Source organism: Cebidichthys violaceus, unplaced genomic scaffold (genome assembly GCF_023349555.1).
Source record: "Cebidichthys violaceus isolate CVI_PGR_0920_01 unplaced genomic scaffold, fCebVio1.0.p SCAF_38, whole genome shotgun sequence".
In the NCBI taxonomy this organism is placed as follows: Eukaryota; Metazoa; Chordata; class Actinopteri; order Perciformes; family Stichaeidae; genus Cebidichthys; species Cebidichthys violaceus.
Window position 1 is genome coordinate 1,035,044 of NW_027176572.1, and position 24,344 is coordinate 1,059,387.

General features: G+C 46.2%; 3 protein-coding genes across 3 annotated transcripts in view; 1 reads left to right on the forward strand and 2 right to left on the reverse strand.

Moving 5' to 3' along the window:
* Window positions 1–3,829: 3,829 nt before the first annotated feature.
* epdr1 (ependymin related 1) lies at window positions 3,830–6,641 on the reverse strand. The gene is made up of 3 exons (XM_068726196.1): window positions 6,303–6,641; window positions 4,910–5,118; window positions 3,830–4,475 (listed from the first exon to the last, which is right to left on the reverse strand). Exons 1-3 carry the CDS (start codon window positions 6,539–6,541, stop codon window positions 4,282–4,284), a joined length of 642 nt encoding a protein of 213 aa, XP_068582297.1. The 5' UTR covers window positions 6,542–6,641; the 3' UTR covers window positions 3,830–4,281.
* Window positions 6,642–7,023: 382 nt separating this feature from the next.
* On the forward strand, window positions 7,024–9,733 carry nol7 (nucleolar protein 7). Its single transcript, XM_068726246.1, has 8 exons — window positions 7,024–7,236; window positions 7,761–7,821; window positions 7,994–8,049; window positions 8,144–8,169; window positions 8,260–8,323; window positions 8,438–8,556; window positions 8,832–8,909; window positions 9,136–9,733. Exons 1-8 carry the CDS (start codon window positions 7,061–7,063, stop codon window positions 9,207–9,209), a joined length of 654 nt encoding a protein of 217 aa, XP_068582347.1. The 5' UTR covers window positions 7,024–7,060; the 3' UTR covers window positions 9,210–9,733.
* Window positions 9,734–12,797: 3,064 nt separating this feature from the next.
* The window catches only part of ranbp9 (RAN binding protein 9), a 16,991-nt gene continuing 5,444 nt past the window's right edge, over window positions 12,798–24,344 (reverse strand). The window contains 15 exon segments of the mRNA XM_068726158.1: window positions 12,798–14,064; window positions 14,066–14,094; window positions 14,408–14,444; window positions 14,446–14,520; window positions 14,647–14,690; window positions 14,693–14,797; window positions 14,950–15,071; window positions 15,544–15,697; window positions 15,811–15,965; window positions 16,111–16,219; window positions 16,370–16,482; window positions 17,667–17,851; window positions 20,771–20,793; window positions 22,211–22,232; window positions 22,234–22,388. Coding sequence (XP_068582259.1) covers window positions 13,963–14,064; window positions 14,066–14,094; window positions 14,408–14,444; window positions 14,446–14,520; window positions 14,647–14,690; window positions 14,693–14,797; window positions 14,950–15,071; window positions 15,544–15,697; window positions 15,811–15,965; window positions 16,111–16,219; window positions 16,370–16,482; window positions 17,667–17,851; window positions 20,771–20,793; window positions 22,211–22,232; window positions 22,234–22,388 — 1,430 coding nt within the window. The 3' untranslated portion in view covers window positions 12,798–13,962.

Below are 24,344 nucleotides of genomic sequence, written 5' to 3' on the forward strand. Positions count from 1 at the left end.
GTGAGGAAGGGACGAATCCTCCTGATGTTGTAGAGCAGGAATCTGCAGGAGCGTGTAACGGATGAAATGTTTGCCGAGAATGACAGTTGGTCATCCAGGGTCACACCCAGGTTCCTCGCAGTCTGAGTTGGCGTCACCACGGTATCATCAATGGTGATGGACAGGTCCCGGTGCGGGCAACCCTTCCTCATCCCTTCCTCAACCCTTCCGGACACCTGGCTGTTGGACCCACTGGGTTCATCACGTGTGGAGGCCGCCTCCTCCACGCTGTCCTCTGGCTCCGGTCGCTCAGTCCGAGAGCTGCTGTCCTCTGCACCGTCAGCCTGCTCTGGACCAGCAGCCTGACCTTGGTCAGCTTCAGCTGTCGGCCCTTTACTGCTGCCTGCTCCACTTTCCCTGATTCCCTCGTCTGCTCCTGCTGTCAGTGCTTCCTCTGCTACTTTCCTTCCCTCTGTTGTGAGACTCAGAACAGCTGAGTTCTCATCGATACTTTTTTCTCCGTATGAATCAGCTCTCTGTTCCCCAACCTGATTGTCTGTCTGCCCGCTGTGTTCCTCCTCGGTCGGCGGATCATCGCCCCCCCCCGCCGGAGCAGCGACCTCCGTCGGCTCGTCATTCAGCGGAGCCCCGGTGTGATCGAGCTCCTCCGCCGGTACGGCCCACGGCTCGGGGCACCCTTCGGCCGGCCTGCGAGGACAAGCGGCCCGCTTGTGCCCCACATCCCCACACTCAAAGCACCTGATGCTACCTGTGCTAGCGTACAGCATGTAGTGTCCCTCCCCGTGTTTCACCCTAAAAGAGACCTCCAGCGTCTGAGAAGGACCGGTAAGGAACATGAACACCTGTCTCCTGAAGGACTGGACATGTTTCAGTTTATCGTCTTTACAGCCCAGACCCACAGTTCTGAAGCTGCTCGCCAGCTTCCCGAAGCGCTGCAGCTCCCGCTCCAATACCTGGTTGGAGATGAACGGGGGAACACTGGAGACGGTGACCCAGGTGGAGGGCACTGCGAGCGGGGAAACCTGCAGATACGCGCCGTTCAGCGTGACGCCGCTCGATATTAATTCCGCCACAAAACGCTCCTCTTTTAGAAACACCACCACACCTCTGTTCATCCTGGAGGCATAGCTCAGGTTAACGTGTCCCACACGGTCCCCCACAGCCAGGAGAACCACCTCTACCGGGACACACGGGTCGGGCTGAACCCGAACTCCATGTCTCAACGACAGGGACGGCGTCTCAGAGGACGCCATCCCCGACAAGAAACACGGTTCTCTGTCCGCCAAAATACCACTGATCACACAAAATATCACCACAAGTCAATCACACAGTGAACTATGTATGAAAAAAAGATGAAACGTTTGAACCAAACATTGAGCAACGCTCACCACGCTCTCTACCACCACGCTCTCCACCAGAGAGACAGAGAGAGAGAGACACAGAGGGAGAGAGAGAGAGACAGAGATAGAGAGACGGAGCGAGAGAGAGAGAGAGAGAGAGAGAGAGAGAGAGAGAAAAAGAGAGAGAGAGAGAGACAGAGAGACACAGAGAGAGAGACAGAGAGAGACAGAGAGACACAGAGAGAGAGACAGAGAGAGAGCGAGAGAGAGAGAGACGGAGCGAGAGAGAGAGAGAGAGAGAGAGAGAGAGAGACAGAGAGAGAGAGAGAGAGAGAGAGAGAGAGAGAGAGAGACCGAGGGAGAGAGAGAGACACACAGAGAGAGAGACAGACAGAGAGAGAGAGAGAGCGAGAGAGAGAGAGACAGACAGAGAGAGAGAGAGAGACAGACAGAGAGAGAGAGAGAGACAGAGAGAGAGAGAGAGAGAGAGAGAGAGAGAGAGAGAGAGAGAGAGACACACACACAGAGAGAGAGACAGACAGAGAGAGACAGAGAGAGAGACACAGCGCCACAGTTTTTAGAATGATCTCTTCTTTCCTAAAATACAGTTTAATTCATGTGTTTAATGATTACAGTCATTCAAATATGGCAGAATATTAATATAGAAATGAATCACTGCTGTAGAAGTGATTACATTCATCAAATAACTTTGACTTGTTTTTTAAGAAAACAGGTCTAATCCAGAACATAAGATGTATTTTAATATTAGATGCATTTAAATAAACAAATCAAATGTGTTTACTTCTTACGACCCTGAATCCCACGGGACTTGAACGCACCACATCACGTGGCTCTGCGCTTCAGTTCAGAGACTGTAGTGACCGGATGAATCTGGAACATTTGCTCTTTTGTCACAATGAATTAACTTCCTGGTTCTTGTCACAGCAGTAAAACAACAGCAAACAACACTTTATTTTTCTTAAAAGATGGAACTATTAATAACTTGCAGCCGCTTCACACTGACTATTTATTTACTATAAACACATGTTTTGAGTTGAGGAGCTTTAACCTCATATTTGGCTTTCAGCATTAACATACAGTTCTCCTCACAGTATTTGTGTAGTTGTATTTGTGATGAACTAACGCAATAAACCATGTAGGGTTGTGAAATGTCCAGGTCATCGTCGTTTTAAGTTTTAAGGAGACAGCGATTACGTCACAAAGACGCTTTAATCACGTCCGTCTCTCTCCCTCTACATTCTACATGTCCACACCTACTTTGTGTTGTTCTACTGCAGCAGGGTCTGACAGTCTGCCCCTCTCAGTCCTGGTTCTGGTTCTCCCGTTGCCTCCCTTCCCTCCAGCGGGTCCAGCAATACGTCCTGGGTCTCCAGCAGAGAGGAGAAGCTCTGCTCCTGGAGGAGGAGGAGGAGGAGGAGGAGGAGGAGGTGCTGCTGCTGCCGGGAGCTGAGCTCTCCTCCTCCCTCCGGAGCTCCGACTGCAGGTCCGAGGCTGCAGGTGAAGCTGGATCTGGGTCTGTCCACGGTTGGACCGGTCTCTGCTGGAGGATCTGGGTCTGTCCACGGTTGGACCGGTCTCTGCTGGAGGATCTGGGTCTGTCCACGGTGGACCAGGTCTCTGCTGGAGTCTGAGCTGAAGGAGGTTCTGGTGAACCTGCATGAGTTCATCTGGTTTCACCAGAATCCGACCCGGTGGCTCCGATGACATCATTAAGAATAACTCTATAGAAACAGACCATCTTCTCTCTGATGGTCTCTGTACTGATGGAGGTCTGATAGAGGACCAGGACTACACTGAGACTGGCTCATATAGAGGACCAGGACTACACTGAGACTGGTTCATGTAGAGGACCAGGACTACACTGAGACTGGCTCATATAGAGGACCGGGACTACACTGAGACTGGTTCATATAGAGGACCAGGACTACACTGAGACCGGTTCATATAGAGGACCTGGACTACACTGAGACCGGTTCATATAGAGGACCAGGACTACACTGAGACTGGTTCATATAGAGGACCAGGACTACACTGAGACCGGTTCATATAGAGGACCAGGACTACACTGAGACCGGTTCATATAGAGGACCAGGACTACACTGAGACTGGCTCATATAGAGGACCAGGACTACACTGAGACTGGTTCATATAGAGGACCAGGACTACACTGAGACTGGCTCATATAGAGGACCGGGACTACACTGAGACTGGCTCATATAGAGGACCAGGACTACACTGAGACTGGTTCATATAGAGGACCGGGACTACACTGAGACCGGTTCATATAGAGGACCGGGACTACACTGAGACTGGTTCATATAGAGGACCGGGACTACACTGAGACTGGTTCATATAGAGGGCCAGGACTACACTGAGACCGGTTCATATAGAGGACCAGGACTACACTGAGAGTTTACACAGCTTATGTTGTAACTGTGTTTAAGCCTTTGAATGTAAAGTGAATCCGGTTTTACTCGTTTCCAGTCAGTTTCTTTATTGTTCAAAGAGAAGAAAACATTTCATACAGGCTGTCATTGACCATGAGTCTCCCTCCTGCTGCACACGGGTCCGTCATCAGGAACCACAGCGTATAAACCTCATTACTGTGTTACCGTGTTGATGAGGCGCTTCATGTGTGTGATGGAGTATCTGGATTCATATCAAACTGCCCGTCGTGAGCAAACACTCGTTATCACGTCGTCCCGACGCTTCACTGAAACCTTGTAGCTTAAAAACAAATCAAATGAATTGGTTGCAACACTAAAAGTCACACGTTTAGCATGAAGCTAATTGTTGAAGGACCCCAATGAGCTAGTTTGTTAAAGTTGCAGCCCAGAATGCAAAGCGGCAGATTTTATAGATGCAAAATGTTACGCTACACCTGTGAGTGTCTGAAATGTCACTGCGAGTCTCTCGGGCCTCAGCAGTCGGACTCGGCCATCCTCTCGGGCCGAGCCGACCGGCAGGTGCCGGGTGGCGTGAAGACGTCGGGGTCGCTGATGCCCAGCTGGAGGTTGAAGAAGCGGGTGGAGGTGGTGACGCTGCTGTTCTTGGCGTAGGTCTCCTGCACCGGGTAGCAGTCCTTCAGGGTGTAAACGCCCACCCAGGTCTCATCTGGCGGAGAGACGAAGCAGACAAGGACGGGTTTTATTCCACCATAAACAGACGCTCTTTAAATCTGGTGAAACCCTGAAGGAAGAAACACCCGCTGAAGGGTTGAAAAGCAACCAAAACGAAGCTTAAAGTGGTGATATTTCATCAAAAATGATTTTTATTAACCTTTCGCTGTTAAATTCTGAGCTCCTCAGAAGCCATGAATGATTTGTCTCAGACCGACAGTCTAAATTGGGTCAGATGTTTCTCTACCTGGTCAAATCTCACCACAGGAACTGTCTCCTTCGGCTCCTTTTTTGACCAAAAATAATATTCTTATTACATAAAAAAACATCTTCCAGCTTCACAGCTCTTTGTCCAGGCCTGTTCTCTGTATTCTAGCTTTAAACAAAGACACCCGTGTGCAGAAAGCCACGAAACAACAACAGACTCACGCTGGCGTGCCGGCTTCCTGTCTGACCACTCCTGAACCTCCACGTTGTCCCCGGGGCCTCCGATGAAGTACTGGTCCTCGAAGGTGGAGTTGTCTGGGATGTCGAAGGGATCCCAGGCCCCCGTCAGAGCGATCTTTGAGCAGTCCTTGGTCTTCTGGTCGATCTGGAACATCACCATGCTCTGGTACAAGTAGATGTACTCAAAAAACCTGCAGGAACGAGGGCCTTCATGAGTTAAAGCTGCATTCTCTCTAGTGTCCAGCAGGGGGCGACTCCTCTGGTTGTATAGAAGTCTAGTCTAAAATGACTCTACTTCTCTCTTGATTTATTGCCTCAGTAAACATTGTAAACATGAGTTTATGGTCTCAGCCTCACGTTAAGTCGACGTGATTAACGTCCTAAAATGAATTTAAATACTGACAGCTGTGCACTGCAGGGCTACTACAAGCTATACTACAGGTATAGTCAACTTAAAGAGTGCATATTAAGACAAAAGAGTACATTAGAACACATGCATATAATACAATATATATATATATATATATATATATATATATATATATATATATATATATATATTAATAACAAAGGGGACACTTTTCTAGGAACCCTTTTGGTTAATAAATAATTTACTAATGTTTTATACATCAGTTATAGGCCATGAATAAGAACAACTTTTGACTAATCCATAAAACTCATATCATTTTGTACTTTTATTTGAATATATATTTTATGTTAAAGTATTTTTGTGGTGTTATTATTATTATTAATATCATATATGCTTTAATTCCAATATAATAAAGTATAAACATTAATACAACCATAGATGGATAGATACATAGATAAATAGATGGATAGATAAATAGATGGATAGATAAATAGATAAATAGATACATAGATAAATAGATGGATAGATAAATAGATAAATAGATACATAGATAAATAGATGGATAGATGGATAGATAAATAGATAAATAGATGGATAGATACATAGATACATAGATGGATAGATAAATAGATAAATAGATGGATAGATAAATAGATACATAGATACATAGATAAATAGATGGATAGATAAATAGATACATAGATACATAGATACATAGATGGATAGATAAATAGATACATAGATACATAGATAAATAGATGGATAGATGGATAGATAAATAGATGGATAGATGGATAGATACATAGATAAATAGATGGATAGATGGATAGATAAATAGATAAATAGATGGATAGATAAATAGATACATAGATAAATAGATGGATAGATGGATAGATAAATAGATGGATAGATGGATAGATACATAGATAAATAAATAGAGATAATATATAATTATAGATATATAATAAATGTCATACACTTACACATGACATACTATATACTTACTTCTGACAGGGCGCGTGTTTCTTGTTCTGCTGCAGGACTCGGATCCTCTGTTTCAGGCCGTCGTAGGAGACCGTGGCCCGGCTGTTCCTCCCGGTGCTGTGGTCGTACATCACCCATCTGCCCTCCCACTGCAGCGGGGCGAGGCAGGGCGCGGCCGCCGCCGGGGACGCATCCATCCCGGGGAGGCCGAGGACAGAGGCTCCGGCAGCGGCCACAAACACGAGCAACAGGCGGTGCATTGCTTCTCTGGTTAAAAACCCCGTTTGAGTCCCGTTAGCTGATCCCGTTGTTGTTGTTGTTGCAGATAAGCTGCACCTGCTGCCGACAATTTAGATTGGGTTTCCGGTTGTGGTTTTCAAAATAAAAGCGTTAATGAACCGTATTTAAAAATGTAAATAAACCAAAAATATTTTCCCTGAACTTTAATTAAGTTATGTAAACCAATAATTTTATTTTTTGTAAAATAGAAACATAAAAACGTTTTTAATAAAAACAAATAAAAACGTTTTTATTTTTTTAATTACAAAAAATATATATATTTATAAAATTTAAATAAATAAATAACAATAACTTCATTTATTTTTTGTGTTTTTTTATTTTATTTTTAAATTTAATTTGGGCTTCCACATTTATATGCCTCGCGCAAGCATTAGAAACGCCTGACCAATCCGAGCGCTCGGCGGGGTTCTTGTCGCATTCCTTATAGCGTCACCGCCTGACGCTGAGTGATGACGTCTCTCCCTTCTCTCTAAGCCAACATGGCGAAGGAACAACGTGGGAGAACGGCCTCGTCTTCAAAGACGAAGAAGCAGACGGATAGTTTCAGTTTAATACTCGAGTCCAGCGACGATGAGGCGCCCGAAGAGATGACCTTTGAGGACTCGAAGACTGAGGCTCTCCGGAGCATGAAGCAGGCGCTGGACACGGCCCGGAGGTAGCTCACTAGCTAGCTTATAGCGTGTGTACAGGGAGGCTGTAAACCAAACTCTATTTAAAAATGTCAGCTTTTTAGTCGTTTGCGTGCTTGCGGGCGGACTAAATACACTAAAGCGAAAACGTGATCACATATTCTGATTTATTTGGTTGCACTCTTCACATCGGCGCGCATAGTCAGCACTGAGCGGCTAAATATATTGCACGTGTGAAATTGCCACCGCCAACGTTACCTTAATGCATTTAACGTTCTTCAGAAAAGCCGAGCAGTTCTGTAACAAAAACGCTGTTTTGAACCGTTTCAACGCCGATATGACGAGTGTCTCCCAGCAAGTGGGGATTTTTACTCTTGCCAAATTTTAAGACTTCTGCGCATGCGTGTAATCAAAGATGCGCTTATTTAGACAATTTGTTAAATGGAGTTTGGTGTTACTCTTTGTTCACAAAGAACAGGGAAACCTTAAATTATAGATAGAAGCAAATATTATCTAGCATTGTGATGTGTTTGTATTTCCGTGTTTTCAGGGAGAAGGAGCTGCTGAAAGAGAAGAGGAGGAAGAGACAGGAGCTCTTCCAGGAACAGAAGGTCGGTGTGTTTGTTTATACCATCTCATAGACATACAATAAACAGGCTATTTCTGTTTCAATGTGACTAACCGTATCTTAACTTTAACTTTCACACCTAGTCTTTTTTTTAACACTGGAAGCAGCAGTCAAACATATAATCTGTTATTTATAGATGAATATTTACTCCACAGAAAAGGAAACTGTTACCGGCTGACGTGTTGGAGGAAATCGACTCTGCCCTTTCAAAGTAAGATGTCCGGATGTGACTTGATCCTAATTTAAACATTTTCTCCACCATCTCTGCTTCACGTAAACCTGCTTTCTTTGTGTGTTTTTAACAGGAAGCAGAATCAGTCTGAGGGTGGAGGTAGAGAAGCTCACATTTTTTAACATTTGGAGGAAACTCGTGCCGAGTAGAGAATGAGCTTCAGGTCTGTACCACTTGTTTTCTCCTCAGCAGCTGAAGAGGAGGAGGAGGAGGAGGGAAGGACGAAGAGTGGGAAACGGAGACATGCCCGAACGTATGCGATCGCACTTTTATTGTTTTTGTTGGAACTCACTGGCTGCTCGATCTAATCAAAGCGGGTCGACCGGGTTCCTGTGTGTCTAAACGTGGACTCGTCGTCTCATTCCAGTGTGAATGGGAACTACAAGGTGACGACGGTGAGGCAGCGAGTGTCGGCGTCCTCTCGGCAGGCGGCCGAGGATTTCCTCCGGTCCAGACTGTACGGACCGGGAAGCTGCAGGACCACGAGTAAGAAAGGGACACTGCAGTTACTGAACCTAGAGCACATTCAGGGGGTTTGCAAGCTACACTCTGTGGCAGAAGTCTGTGAAGACGATGATCTGTCTCAATTTGAGTTTTGCTACAGTGACGCTCCGTCTCGTTCCGCCGAGGCGTCTCCTCTCGCGAGGCGTCTCCTCTCGCGAGGCTCCTGCTGAGAACGAGACGGCGACATCGACGGCGTTCGGTCTGACTTTGACCCGGCGTGTCTCTCCGTTTACACTGCTGTGTCCTCCTGCTTTCAGGCAACGAGCTGCTGTCCCTCCAGAACAAGACGGGGAGGAGCAAGAGTGCAGCCGTGCAGTTTGTCAAGAAGGACTGGGGTGAGTCCAGTACAATTACCAAAGATAGACCTGGTTAAAGTAAGCTGGTTATTTTGGGGGCGAGATTTTAAAGGAGACGCGTAGAATAAAATGTTTTTGATGAAATATGAAAAACGATTTTAAGCTTCGCTTCGGCTGCTTTTTCCCGATGAAGCGTTCAAAGACCAGCTTGTGGCTGTGAGGTCTCGGTTGGTTCTCTAATCGCTCGTCTCTTCTGTCCGATCAGCCTGTGAACAAAAAGCCAAAGCAGAGAAGCTGAAGAAGCGGTGGATCCACGAGCAGCACGTCCCCTCCTGCTGAGCCGACCGGATCCACAAAACCTCGACCCGGTCCAGCAGACGTTCGCTGCACAGACTCCGTCTGCACACTGACTTTATACGGACACCAAACGTGAACAGAGAGGACGGGACGTACGCTCTGGACCTCTTCTCATATCCACTGAATGAAAACGCACAGACAGACAGACACACACCTACACCTACACACACACCCCTGAGTCATCACTGCTCTTACAAACATCACAACGGGTTTAAATGTTGTGTTTATGATCTGGGATGTTTCATGTGAAGATGCAGCTGTTCAGTGTTGAAGGATAGATTTTTATTTCTATCTGTAACCTTAAACTCAAGTTATTTGAGATGCTCTTTGTTTAATAAAAGCTTGTTATATGTTCATGTTTCTATATTCAACACTCAGAAAAGGCTACGATTAGTTTACTCTATAATCAAGTCGACCAAAACGGTTTGAACACCTTCGTTGAACACCTGCTGTAAGTCGCGTTGGATAAATGACTAATGTAAATAAATGTAAACTCTGGCTGTGAAGATTTGCTGCTTGTCATGAAATGTTTCTCTGAAGCGTCTTAAAGACACTTTAGGATCTGGTTGGTTAAAAGTGAATCAGTTTGTTTGCTGTCGCTCCATCTGGATGTGATTATTTTAGTTCTGGACAGAAAGTCAATTCACTCAAAACATTTGAAATAAAAAGCTCAGGAGGCAAAACTGTTCTCACAATGAACAAGGAAACAGATTTGTGACCCTTCAGCTTCATCATGAAGACCTCTGAGGGGTCCTGAGCCCCAGGGTTAGAACCATTTATCAAGCAAAAAATGCTTATTTTTAATGTTTCTTTGGTTATTGGACTGTTGATCAAAGACAAAAGTAGATCCTGGCTAATTATCTACAACATAAGCCAACAGTGACAACATCAAACACTGGCAAAAATAAAGCTTAATTGCTTAATTAGTTGATCCACCAGGGAACATGAATACTTGTTTTTAAACTGTAAAATGTCCTAATTTTTTGGCCACTTAAATATGAGTATTATCCTCATAAATCTAGTTTCATTCACGCCACCTTGAGTCAAACTAATTTAACTAAATCATTTAAATATTAGCCGGTTGTCTCTGTTGTCAGGTATTTAAGGAGGCTCAGAAAGTGCATCGTCGTGGTTTTAAGGTGGACTTTCCCGTTCAGGACTTCAGCTCCATGCAGCATCCACACAAGATCATAGTTTTGTCATTTTTTAATATAAATCTTTTCACCCTCACACAAATTGCACTTTTTTGTTGTTTTTTTTCTTCTTCTCCAAACGGACACACAGTCATCAGTGGACATCTTTCCTCATTACACTGAACCGACTAAAAGAAGGAGAAACAAAAAAACAAAAAGAAGAAGAAGAAGAAGAGACATCTAACTTGATCTTACCACCACTTTACTATGGCATGCATAGGGTTCAGACCAGACAACAGACACTTTGTCTAAGAGGTTTTCTAAACGATGCCGCTCGTGATCCGGGGAAACATTAAATAAAGAGAAAAACAAAGTCAGAAAAGCTCGGATCCACCGCGGTGAAACGTCAACGCCGGACCTCCTGAGGGGATAAACTGAAAGGAGAAGAAGAAGTCGTGTTTCCTGTTTCTCCACAGGAACACTTCAAACACTCGGCCGTGACGTCGTCTTCCTAAAGTATTTGGTTCTTTGTGTTAACAGCGCGGTTGACGATACTGAAATGTGTTTTTCTTTGTCCTCCTGAGGGACAATGGGTATTTCTTTTCACACATTAAATGCTTTCTTTAAAAAACAAAACAAAAACAAAAGCAGAAATTATAAACTAGACGACGAAATGCTACCAGAGAGCGACTGAAGGTAAACCAGCGCTGGACCTCGCTCAACGTCGACTTTAATGACCAACCGAACACATAAAACTACGACAAACTTCACTTCTGCTACCCGACATTAAAGCCGACTGAAATTAAAGTCCTTTTTTTGTTGTTGCAAAGATATCAGTGTACGTCTCCTCTGCGTTAGAAATACAGGTTGACTTATTTTACTGCAACGATAGCGTTAGTTGAGTGACGACGGTTGATGTCCGTACTGGTAACTATAGTCCAACTATAACGAGCAGTTCTGACTTCTTCTCTCGTTTTCACCTCGTACATTAGTCTCTCCAACAGCAACACGTGAAGCGCTAACGGCTAGCAACACGTCCTCCAGAGCAAACAGAAGTGTGCGGATACGAAAAGGTATCATTTGAGCGGGAATCAGTGCCGACGTTAGCGAACTTCCACTTTCAGCGTTGAAGCTAATTAGCTTAGCTTGCTCGCTTCCACTTTGAGTGGAACTCAAGGATGTCAACAGGCGACGGACATCTTAAAATTGCTAATGCCTGATAAACACCAATCTGACCAACTAAACCCGTCTAAACATCCAGGGGCTTTCAAACGGCGCCATTTATATGCGAGATTGGGAGCAGAGCCATCGCGACGGCTGAGCCGGCGGCTTGCAGCTAACGCGCGAACTAGTGCTAGCAGCACTAACGGTGTTGGGGGGGGGGGGGGGGGGGTGAACCGGAGGGCGGGCGCCTCGCTTCAGCTGTAACCCGCCGTACGAGCTCAGTGCAGAACGGCAGTTTAGCGCTAGCTAACGTGCGCTAACATCACGTGCTGCTATGTCAACAAAGCATGGAGCAGCTCGGATTACACACCTCTACTACATCTTTACATAGATGATAGCAGTCTGCTGCTGTATTAATGCTCTGAATCCCGTATATGTATTTGTTTATTTATTGCACCTTTAACGCTATAGCGGTACGATGTCTTGCAGTCGGTTGAGAAAGACGTTCGATCGGTGGCTTAAAGCTGAGACGCTGTTTCCTCAAATATGTCCAAAAATACTTTTTTTTTTTTATCCTCTGGAAAAATAAAAAGCATGAGAATCTAATAGTTTCCTCACACAAATAAGTGAGAAGAGCTGTGGAGTGTTCTGGTCTGAGTTTAAGCCTTGAGCTGTGGGGGGGGGGGGGGGGGGGGGGGTCCTTAGGAGGAACAAAGATATTTTGGCTCCTGAGTTCTTTGTAAATTGAGGGATTAGCATAGACATCGATACGAAAATAAAGATTAATAACAACGTTTTGCATCAAACCTGCTGTGCAGCTGGGGGGGGGGGGGGGGCGCAATTAAAAACAGGGTCAGAGGTCACTGCAGGGTTCCTACACAGGGTTTCCATTTCAGACATCATCTGGAGGCTTTTGAGGATTCTTTTCCCATTAACTGACCACCACTAGCTAGACTGTAGCAGAATGTTTCAGGACTCCAAACATCTTGAGCTCCTCCTCTTCCTCCCTCTCCTCCTCCTCCTCCTCCTCCTCCTCATGTAGGAACCCTGGAGTCAAAACACGAGATGTCAAAACTTGTACAGACTACGAACAACCAGCGAGTCACTGGTGTCAGTACAAAGCGTTGAGGGATTGTGTGTGTGTGTGTGTGTGTGTGTGTGTGTGTGTGTGTGTGTGTGTGTGTGTTTTTCCTTTGATAACTAAATATCTCACTCTATTGATATAATTCATTCTGTTAAATTCATATATAAACGTTAACATGTACACACGCTGTCATCGGTGGGATCGGGACCTTTATTATAATAAGTGGAACTTGCTCTTGCTGGCGCTCAACAAATATACTGTGAATGCAAGTAACAATAATTAATATAATGATAATTAGAATAATAATAATAATAATAATAATAATCGTCTGCACCATGCCTTGTAAACCTGGAGAAACTAAAAACTAAATCAAGAGCCAGGTCACCCCTCCACTCCGCCCACGAAGAAACACAAAAAAAAAAAAAAAAAAAAGTCAAGATTTAAAAACGGGGAACGTTGAGTCGAGTTCCGCAGATTCTCTCTCTGGCTTCTTCAAAGTCCCGAGTCCACATGCGTCACGCAGATCTCTGCCGAAGTCCTGAAGTGAGTGAAGGGTGGGGGTGGGGGGGAGGGGGTGCAGTGTGTGTGTGTGTGGGGGGGGGGGTGTGTGACGGGTAGGCGATCCCTAACGGAGCGTCGGTGGAGATGGACCTCTGGATCCTGTCCTCAGCATCAGACCGCCTCCGTGTTCAGCCCGGTGGGGTCGGTTGACAGGGACCACGTCAAAGGGGTCACTGGTCAGTCTTCTTTTTGTTGTTGTTTTCTTATTATTTATTCATTTATATTGAACCGGGTGGTGTTTTTATTTTTTTGTCAGTCTATCCCACCCCGGTTCAGTGCCCTCAGGTACACGAGGGAGAGGGGGGGTGGGGGGGGGTCTGGGTATCTGCGGCGAGTCCACACCAGTTTGAGTATTTTTCAAGTCGGCTACTCTCGGTTGGCGTCGCCGCTGTCGGTCACGATGATGCAGACGGGCAGCCTCGCAGGGCTGGGGGGGGGGGGTTTGCGAGGCCAACCAAGGTGGAGGCGTATTTTCATATTTACGTTGGTGTGTGTGTGTGTGTGTGTGTGTGTGTGTGTGTGTGTGTGTGTGTGTGTGTGTGTGTGTGTGTGTGTGTGTGAGCACTCTAAAGATGTGCCCAGAAATGCGTCCTGATCCTCAGACGGTGTTGGTGATCGAGGGAGGCGGCTCACAGAAGGAGCTCCTCTTCAGAGAATAGGACAACACTGATGGAGGAGGAGGAGACATTTCTGGACAGGTCCTCAGAGAGTGTGTGTGTGTGTGTGTGTGTGTGTGTGTGTGTGTGTGTGTGTGTGTGTGTGTGTGTGTGTGTGTGTGTGTGTGTGTGTGGGGCTAGTGCAGGTAATCGTCCACAGAGGCGAAGGCGCAGGAGCCGCTGCCAGTTCGTGCCATGATGGTGAGGCACTGGGCGGCCTGACCCACGGCCTGGGCCAGGTGGGGGCTGCTTGGGCAGGTTGTGAGTCTCTGAGAGAGAAAGATGGGGAGGGGGGGGGGGGGGGGGGGGGGGGGGGGGGGGGGGGGGGGGGGGGGGGGGGGGGGGGGGGGGGGGGGGGGGGGGGGGGGGGGGGGGGGGGAGGGGGGGGGGGGGGGGCGCAACAACGTCAGGACTTCAGACAACAGAGAGTGACGATAGTGACGGTGTGCTTTAAGTGTGTCGGTGGGTCAGAATCGTTTATAAAACATCATTTAAAACAAATGAGTTCCAATAAGTCTCTGTCCGTGAGAAGGATTCCCAGGATCACTAGATTATACATGTAGTAGAGGACAGCTGACCCACCTAGTATTGCACTGTTGAGAGTGGAGCAGACGGGCTCTCCTCTGAATGGCGTCCAGCTGGTAGCCCACCGGGCTGCTCCAGGGGTCCGAGTAGGCCAGCAGGCTGAACGCATCCTGCAGGAGAAGACGGCAACAGATCGCTTTCTTTTAGACTGGTTCTGCCCAAAAGCTGAGGGGTGTGTGTGTGTGTGTGTGTGTGTGTGTGTGTGTGTGTGTGTGTGTGTGTGTGTGATTCTCTACCTTCAGCATCTTCTTGTTGGCAGAGTTCTTGCCACACTCTCGCGGAGGTGCTCGCTCATGCTCTGGAGCTCTCTGCCGAAATGGATCATCCTCTCGATGGCCGCCTGGCTCCCGCCGCACAGCTGCCTCTTGGAGTGAGTCGACTCCACCTCTGCAGAGCCAAACGGTGCCGGTTCGGCATGCAGAACGGGCCACGCGTCAATGAAGGGTACATTCGCAGCACGGCATTTAGACGGAGCGCTTGACCCGGCAATATGCCCGATTACCGCAAAAAAAAGCGGAGTTTACGGCCGCTCTACTCACCCATGTCGGCGTCGCAGTCGTCGGGCTCGGTGGCGTGTTTGGAGCTGCCGTTGAGGAAACCGTTGGAGGACGATTCCGTCACTCCGTTGGTGAAGTGGTCCACCTCCATGTCCACGTCGCTACTGAGGCGGGAACACGAGGAGAAGATGTGCGACAGCTCACAGGAAGTTCAGTGGAGGGCAACGCGTTGGTGTCATAGTGTCGCGCAAATTTTAGGATGGAAAACGTTCTCTCGCCAAACAGTTTCTGTCGTCTGATTTAGATTTTGTGCCCCTGTAACCACACCACCGGTGATGTCACAGTGTACCGACACACCCCGGCGTACACTTCTGCATCACAGCGGCAAAGTGGACGCGTCAAACCCAGTGGAGGAGACTGCTGTTAAATCGCCCGTTAAGGGAATGAACGTTATTAAATACAGTTAAGTTGTTCTTATGTCGTCTGTGAAAGCGTCATGTAGCTTTAAGCTATTGAAGTTGATGTTTAGTAGTTCCTACGAGGGCTGGTACCAATCACAGCCCTTTATCGAAGCATAAATTCAGCTGTAAAAAGCATATGAACTGTTGGTTTTAGTGTGTTTTGCTCTCCCAGTACCTGGTTATGGGCTGCTGGCTGTGGCTCCCGTTGAGGCTAACGTCAGACGCTGGCAGGGCGGAGCCAGAGCTCGGGGGGCAGGGCTTGTGACTGTGAGGGGAGGAGCTGTGGCTCTTATTAGACGTCACACCATTACAGCAGTTACTGTCAAACCCTAAAAAGAAAAAAATAAAGATGGACATGACTTTTTATCATTCAACAAGTGGCCTTTTCGGTACAAAGAAGGCTCTGAAGTGAGACAGGACTAAAGTGTCTCTCATGCTGTACCTGGGAGGTGCGGCTGGGAGCTGCTGGCTTTGTGGCTGGGGCTGCTGAAGGGCCGGGGGGAGCCGGGGTAGCTGTCCTGAGACTTTGGGCTGCGACCTCCCAGACACCTCACCTCACTGTCCGTCCCGTTCACCATCTCTATGAACTGTCTCACCCTGAGGGAGGGAGGGAGGGAGGGAGGGAGGGAATACAAAGAAAGAGATGCAGCAAAGGTGGAATGTAATCAGCTTTTGGTGCTATAAGCAGCAGGATTTCAGTCAAATGTGGTCTTCTTTTAAGTGAGAAGAGCCTTGGTCTTACTTGAGCATGAAGAGAAGGTCTGGGTTCCTCTCCAGGAGGTTGGGGTAGAGCTGCTGGGTGGTCTCGATGGCCTCGCCCATTCTACCCGACAACACCAGCTTCTGGATCTCTGCAAACCAACAGCCGACATGTTCACAAGAGGTCAAGGTGACCAACGGGGAGGCCGTCTTTCCCAGTAACTCTGCAGGTACCATCTGGGCTTCAAATGTCTTACTGTTTGGCGTTATTTAGAAAAGGGGGAAACCGGGGAAGGACTCACTCTGTCGGTTTTTGATGGAGGCCAGCTCCTCGTGCACGGCCTGGTCTGTGGACTTGGCGAAGGCTTCGGCCGTGGCACAGTAGCTGTGGTGCACCAGGTAGGAAGCCACCATCCTGACGACACAGACACAAAACATGCTCCCAGTGAACCGAAGAAGCTGCAGCAGGAATCCTTCAGACCATTACACTGAACAGATGAGAGCTCCTATGGACAACGGACAGCTTGGGTTGTAAACATACCGGTCGCCTCGGCTTTCCCCTTAGTGGCTAAACTGTTGGCTTGTTTCCAATCTCTTGATTTATTCCCTCAGTAAACATTGTAAACATGCACGCTGCATTCTCTCTAGTGTCCAGCAGGGGGCGACTCCTCTGGTTGTATAGAAGTCTAGTCTAAAATGACTCTACTTCTCTCTTGATTTATTCCCTCAGTAAACATTGTAAACATGAGTTTATGGTCTCAATCTCTAGTTTACAGTCTTCTTCAATACAGCATGATGTTCATTTAGTACATTATGCTCCATTTAGAGTCAAACAGACCATAAAGCAGGGGATGCTTTAGGGGCGGGGCTACACGCTGATTGACAGGTCTCTACCGTAGACGTATACAGCGTCTCTCTCTCTCTCTCTCTCTCTCTTATATACAGTCTGTTAAATCAAGAGCGACACCAAGTGGTAACATTTGGTGTACCGGTCCGTATCCTTTAAGAATGTGTGTAAGATAATGATGTGTGTGTGTGTGTGTGTGTGTGTGTGTCCCAAATCAGTATTTAAATGACCCACAATGCAACAGCGTTTTTCCAAGGATGAATCCTCTTCTTGACCGCTTCTCATTTGCATACAGCCATTTCTAAAAATGTGTCTGGTCATCATGTTACTGCTGCTTCACTCCTCCAGTCTGACACCAGCACAGAAACTTCCTGTTTCCAATCCCACGCAGTGAGACGACTTTCCTGGATAAAAAAACAAACAAAAAGGCACCGGCTCCCTAAACTCCGCCCCTCAACCCCAATCCTCCATCACATGGAGATTAAATCCACTCAGGACAAGTAATCATAGCAACAGAGAATAATCCCTTCAGAGTGTGGCATGGAGAGCTTTCACTTCCCGATCACGGCTCCTGCTCTCCGATGCGGGAAGAGGTCCATCGTCCTCGTCATGTCACCGGTCACTTCCTGTCACCTACAGCGGTGACAGGAAATGACCTAAACTGCTTACCAAGAACACCTGTAGCCATGACAACTCTCAACACGCATCGCACAGGGTTACACCAGAGCGGTTCACTTGTACGACCCTCTTACTTCTGGATCATGGACTGCCACTCGCCCTCGCGCTCTCCGATGGGGAAGCGGTCGATCTGGGCCTGGATCTTCGTCCTCCACTCGCGCATGTAGTCCTCGATGTCGAACACGAAGGGGTGCTGGCCGAAGTTGGCGTCCACCACCTCCCCCGGAGTCTGAAGGCCCACGGTCGGGTACAAGTTGGGCTGCGGCGGAGGGAGATGGGAGAGTAAAGAATTAGGATGATAGAGAGGGGAGAGGTAATCTGGACAATGAATCAAAACAGGAAACAATGAGAGGAGGAATAACAGGAAAGGAAGCTATCCCGTAAAGCTCCTCCGACATTAAAGAGGCAATAAGTAGCATTTCTAACGTTCGGAACGCACGTGAATGACGAGTGATCCCAGACGATGTCACACCCAACAACAAATATCCGAGTTTACATCAGCAGGAGAAGAGCTGGTAACGCTAGCAGCACGGCTAACGGCTAACGGACGGAGGTTCTGGCGCATGCAGACAACATGTCCGCTGTTATTGTCCCTTACAAACCTCTGACTCGTTTCTTTGTTATTCCGTTCTAAATAAATCACTGAAAAAAATAGAAAGATTCATTGGCCTTGAGGCTGGACGTACAAACTACAGTGTGTGTGTGTGTGTGTGTGTGTGTGTGTGTGTTGTAATGAAGGAACAATTAACCCGACAGACCAGATGGTTTGTTTACACACGGAGAAGCCGACACTGGAAACTTGCGGCGGCGCTTTCAAAAGGATTCTTGGCAGGTGATTGGATGAACCACCCGTCAATCAAACGTGTGCGGTCGATAAGATATCGGTTTCTCAAAAGGCTGTAGGGTCATCTGACATCTGACGAAATCCAAAACAAAACTCAGCTCAACAGCAGCTGGCTCTTGGTAAAAAAAAAAAAAGCAAGCAGAACAAAGATCCAAAACTTTAAAATCTGGACAGCGAGACAAAACCGCCCCCCCCCCCCGTAACTGATTAGTAGAGGCATTTATGAAAATATTTAATCAATTACATATTTAATGATTAGCTTCCTGACAAGTACAAATGTGTTCTGAGAGACTAGAGGAAGAAGTGCACGTTGTTGACGTGTTGCATGCCTAACCCAGACGGGTCAAGTACGACGTGTTCCCTGGAAACATCTGTGATGACAGGAGGAGGAGGTGAGGACGAGGAGGAAGAGGAGGAGGAGGAGGTGAGGACGAGGAGGACGAGGAGGTGAGGACGAGGAGGTGGGGAGGAGGAGGTGAGGACGTGAGGAGGCTTCTATGGGTTCATTGTTCCACCATCCTACCAACCTAATCACAGCCTTGATTTGATCAAGGAGGCGCTGGACTCTGTGTGTGTGTGTGTGTGTGTGTGTGTGTGTGTGTGTGTGTGTGTGTGTGTGTGTGTGTGTGTGTGTGAGATTGTTCTTGGATTGGTACAGAAAGTATCACAAGTTTACAATCTTAGAAATAAAACAAAACAATGTGTGTGACGTAGTCGGGTTAGACTGGAGTTAGGACTGGTCTAGTCTCAGGCCGTGTTCACACCAAACACGGAGCGAATTGTTGAGACGCGTTCTCTGCATCTAGCAGGCCACAGGTCAGCTGGTTCACTACAGCTGCATGAACCCAAAATAAACAGGTTTTGCTGTGATCTAATTAAAATAAAACGGACGCTGAAATAACTGCATAATGATGCCGATTTGTAAAAAGTCAGAATTCATGTTTTGTTTCTCTCCGCAAGACGACAAACAACTTGTAAAATGTTTATTTTCTCAGTGGAGCTCGGTTTAAATCGGTGCTATGCTAAGCTAACATTGTAGCAGCTCCATCAACACTCAACATAACGTAATCTCGGCGTCAATACAGCAGCGTTGTTATTGTTCGTACCATATGGTTTACACACGTACATTTATACACACAGTTTCGTCTGGTCTCTACTAACATGAGGTATTGTAGAGCTCTGTGTGAACACCTACAGATACAATATTTTCTCCTCCATTTATGATTCAACGTCAGTGTTTACAAGGTGGAAAATCTCAACGCTGATGAGCTTCAAAGACACAGTGTGGGTTTATGAAATGTCAGGGTAAAGGAACTGGTTTGAATTAGAGCTGGGAGTAGGTTATGGGTTAGGGAATAAAGAGTCGATTAAAGTCCCCATAAGAACTGTGTGTGTGTGTGTGTGTCTTAGAGTTCCCTTTGTCACGGTCCAATAACCACAAAAGGTCAGCTGTGCCGAGGTGACGCACATCAGTGGAGGAACATGAATGTCTGGCTCAAGGCCAGGCCTGTTTGGCTGCTCAATGGATTATTGTTGTTGTGGCTAAGACTCTTATTTCATTCAAAAACAGGCCGTACCCCCCCGTATTCATTCGCTACCAAGCAACAACAAAGTGCCCCCCCCCCTCCCCTCACGATGTGGTTAATACATGCATGAATCCCATTAGAATGAATGTGCTTTTGGTGTGGGAGCCGCTCACATAATGAAGCAGACGATGTCCTGTTCAGACACCAAGAGTAGTCAACGTTGTATTTAAGTAGTAGCTAAACTTCTAATTAAGTCATTCTTTAACGAGCTAGTGAAATGGCACAGCGTATATAACTATGTAGCTACATATTAGCTTGCTTCTCTTGCTATATAAGATAAGAAATTTGATCCAATTAAAAGAACACTGTTTAAAATTAAAATAAAAGGATAAACAGATGAGAAAAACTGCCCATTTATGACGGATTATTGCCAAAATAACAAAACACATCGTCAGCATAGAAATAATATAAAAAAGGCTTTTTAAGTTTAACTATGTCTTGGTGAAGTAGACCGGACAGACAACATGCAGGCTGAGCATAACCATTATAATACTCTTAATTTAAAGTGTCAAAGAGTGTGAAATGTGTCCCGTTCCTCTTCCATCCAAAGAACCCACGACTCATCGATCATTAACGTCTAACCCTCACAAGTGTTCCGGCCCTCCACTACGCTTCACACGGTGTAAACACTGTGACTGCCGTCTGCAGGACGTCCCAACGGCCTCGTGTCCTACAGTCCTGATTCATTACGGAAACTAAAGCAGAGTTTCTTCACCAGACAAGGAGTGGACAACATGAGGGTACTCACGGGTAAGTCTGTGAAGGCGATGCCTGCAGAGGAAGAGAGAGAAAGGGTCAGCATTAAAAACACACACACACACACACACACACACACACACACACACACACACACACACACACACACACACACACACACACACACACACACACACACACACACACACACACACACACACACACACGATCTGGTTACCGTCATCTTTCTGCAGTAACCTGATTTCTTAAGTGTCATGTAAACGAGAGATGCATGATTCAGGAGAACCCGCATTCCTTACGCAGAAAAAGAAAGAAAAGATGGCAACTCTAAGCCGCCATTAGAATATTCTAAAGTCTAAATATAGCAGTTTTTCCCACAGTTGAACAGTAGGATATTTATTATTAGGCATGGGACGATATCTACGATCGTCCTGTACCTTACATTTAGTTAAGACACAAATATTGTTATTGCACAGGACCAAAGACTGTATATAAGAAGTGCACGTAGTCATTGTGACGTCACCCGCCATCTTGGATTACAGCTGTCGCCATGTTGGTTTTTTTTGCAACCAGTGAACAGGAAGTGATCATGTCTGGACTGAGGAGGAGTGACGTAGAGACGCCGTATACGCCTCTGGTAGAGACCTGTCAATCAGCGTGTAGCCCCGCCCCTAAATCATCCCCTCTTTATGGTGTGTTTGACTCTAAATGGAGCATAATGTACTAAATGAACATCATGCTGTATTGAAGAAGACTGTAAACTAGAGATTGAGGCCATAAACTCATGTTTACAATGTTTACTGAGGGAATAAATCAAGAGAGAAGTAGAGTCATTTAGACTAGACTTCTATACAACCAGAGGAGTCGCCCCCTGCTGGACACTAGAGATAATGCAGCTTTTTAGGAAGAAAAAAAAAAAAAAGTATGATTCTGTTCTTTCTTGCATAATTCCAGTATTTTATAGCATGCAGTTTTTCCTAAAAAACACCCACTACAGGTGTACTGTGTCTGTATCTGCATGTGTCTCAGGCGTCATAAACACCTTTAAATAAACCTACTGTTCACTGCTCCACCATGACAGCACACTAGACGGCTTTTTCCATTCATCACGATCAACTTATTGTGAGTGTTTTTTTTACCGCGAAATACTCCGATATCATCCCATCCTTATTATTTATAACAAATCACAGACATTTGAGCAGCAAGCAAGTAAAAACACACACCTGGTCTTCCTCACTGGAACATGTAAATGTGGGTTAACCAGTAGGTTAGGGTTACTACAGAGCACCTAAACAAATTCTCACATTTCCTGTCCTAACTTCATCTCTCTCTACCTGGTTTCCCCGTCACAGGTTAACACACACACACACACACACACACACACACACACACACACACACACACACACACACACACACACACACACACACACACACACACACACACACACACACACACACACACACCTCACCTAGGCTGTGGCCGTTCTTCGTCGTTCTTCGTGTAGAAGCAGGTGTTGTTGATGAGGTTCACGCAGCAGCCGATCACGTCGCCCGTCGTAAACGTGGGTCCGTAGGGCTGCCCGGTGCCGGACGAGCAGAAGGAGTGCCCGTCGTCTCCGTGGTAACCATACGAGTGCTTGTCCCAACCTGAAGGACGAGAGGCGTCAGAATCACAAAGACATGCACAATAATAATAATAATAATAATAATAATAATAATAATAATAATAATACACAGTGGAGTCAAAGTCCAGTGTTTTTCTTTTTAGGCATTTGTGGAACATAATGAAGACTCAAGAGATGAAAAGAGAAGCTGGACCCTTGAGGAGGACTTTAGTGCTGTGTGAAATAATTAAAATGCAGTGTGAATGTGTGAACAACGCTGGAGGAGAGCTTCTAGGAACCTGCACTGGATTCAATCATGATGTCACTGCAACCCGAGCAATCAAACTTGCCTCGATGCCTTGCTCAACAACACTTCACGCGGCTGACTGACCCCGAGGTAGTTGAACCTAGGAAAGTCTTTTGAGTCACTACAATTTGCTTGTTGAGTTCAGTGTCTGAAGAAAGACGCGGCTCATTCAGGTTTTTCCGGAAAGCTGGAGATCATCTCAGAAGCAGTTCTTCAGCATTTTGACCTTTTTGTTTTTCTTCTTCGGCTGTCGAGTCAAACACCCGCAGAACGTTTGTTCTGGGAGCATTTAGGAGCTTCTGGAGCTCAGGGTGGAGACAGAACCCTGCGAGTCACCGCTGAGCTGCAGAGCTAATCCTCACTGGAGGAGAGAACTCAAACTCTGAAGCAGTTTGGCACCAGCTCCTCACAATTAGCCAGTTTCCATCTAGCTGTGAACTCTGCAGTCCGCTCTGAGCCTCCCGTTATCTTTGTGTGCGGCGGGACCAGAGCTCGTGGGCGGGTCCGGTTCTCAGAGCGGCGGGGCTCCTGTCGGCCCTGATAACCTCTGAGGAGAGCAGAGCTAACATCTACCAGCGCCGTCTTACCGGTGACACGTAGCGGCTAAATGAACTAGCATGCTAGTGTGCGTTCTCAATGCACTGGAGGATTGTATTTGTAATCTTGTTTTTGCTTAAAAGTGACTCACACCATGTTTATTTGACAAAAGCATTAATATTCTGTCTGAAGTCCGACTGATACTAGTTGTATTATTGAGTAGTAATATCGACTGTACATTGATATTATTGCAAGGAAGGGAACTACGAGATAAAACCTGTTAACTCACGCTAGCTGTTCCCCCCCGTTTCCAGTCTTTGTGCTAAGCTAAGTTAGCCAGCCGCAGCTTCATATGTAACCGACCAGACAAGAGAGAGAATCCTCTCAACTAACCGACTGCAAGAAAGCAAACAGACCGAGCGTCTAAAGTAATGGACAAACTCACACTTCTCTTCCTGTGCTTTCAGTTCTTGATACTATTGAAAAACTTACACCGATATAAATCAGTGATGGGAGAATATCGGCCCAAACGTAACGATTATAATAAATGTCAAATCTAAATTACACCCTGTTGGTGCGTGTTGTCTTTTTTAAGTCCATTCCATCAGTTAATACAATAATCGTTTCCTACAAAACATCAATAACTGGCCATCAAATTTTGTATAAATATATCTACATATAAATAAATAAATTGCGGTTTTGCTCTCTTAATATCGGCATCTGCTGTTGGACAACCCATGTAGGTCAACCACTAATCCAGATGTCACTCAAGTATTTCCATTTGAATATGAACATCAGGGCCCGCCCCCTCAGAACACACCCACATGTTCCAGGTCTCCAGCTTCTGCTTCAGCGTCTCAACCGGACGTCAGTATCCGATACATACTGAGATATCGCTGCTTTATCCCCACGATAAGAGAAACATGAAGGTAGAATCAGATGATTACAATGAACAGTCACACCTACACCCAGAGCATCACGTCTCCACCAGACCGATCAGACAACGTGACGCCCACACAAACCGCTCAACAGATCTCCAGTACACACACATATACACATATATATATACACTATATATATATATATATATATATATATATATATATATATATATATATATATATATATATATGTGTATATATATATATATATATA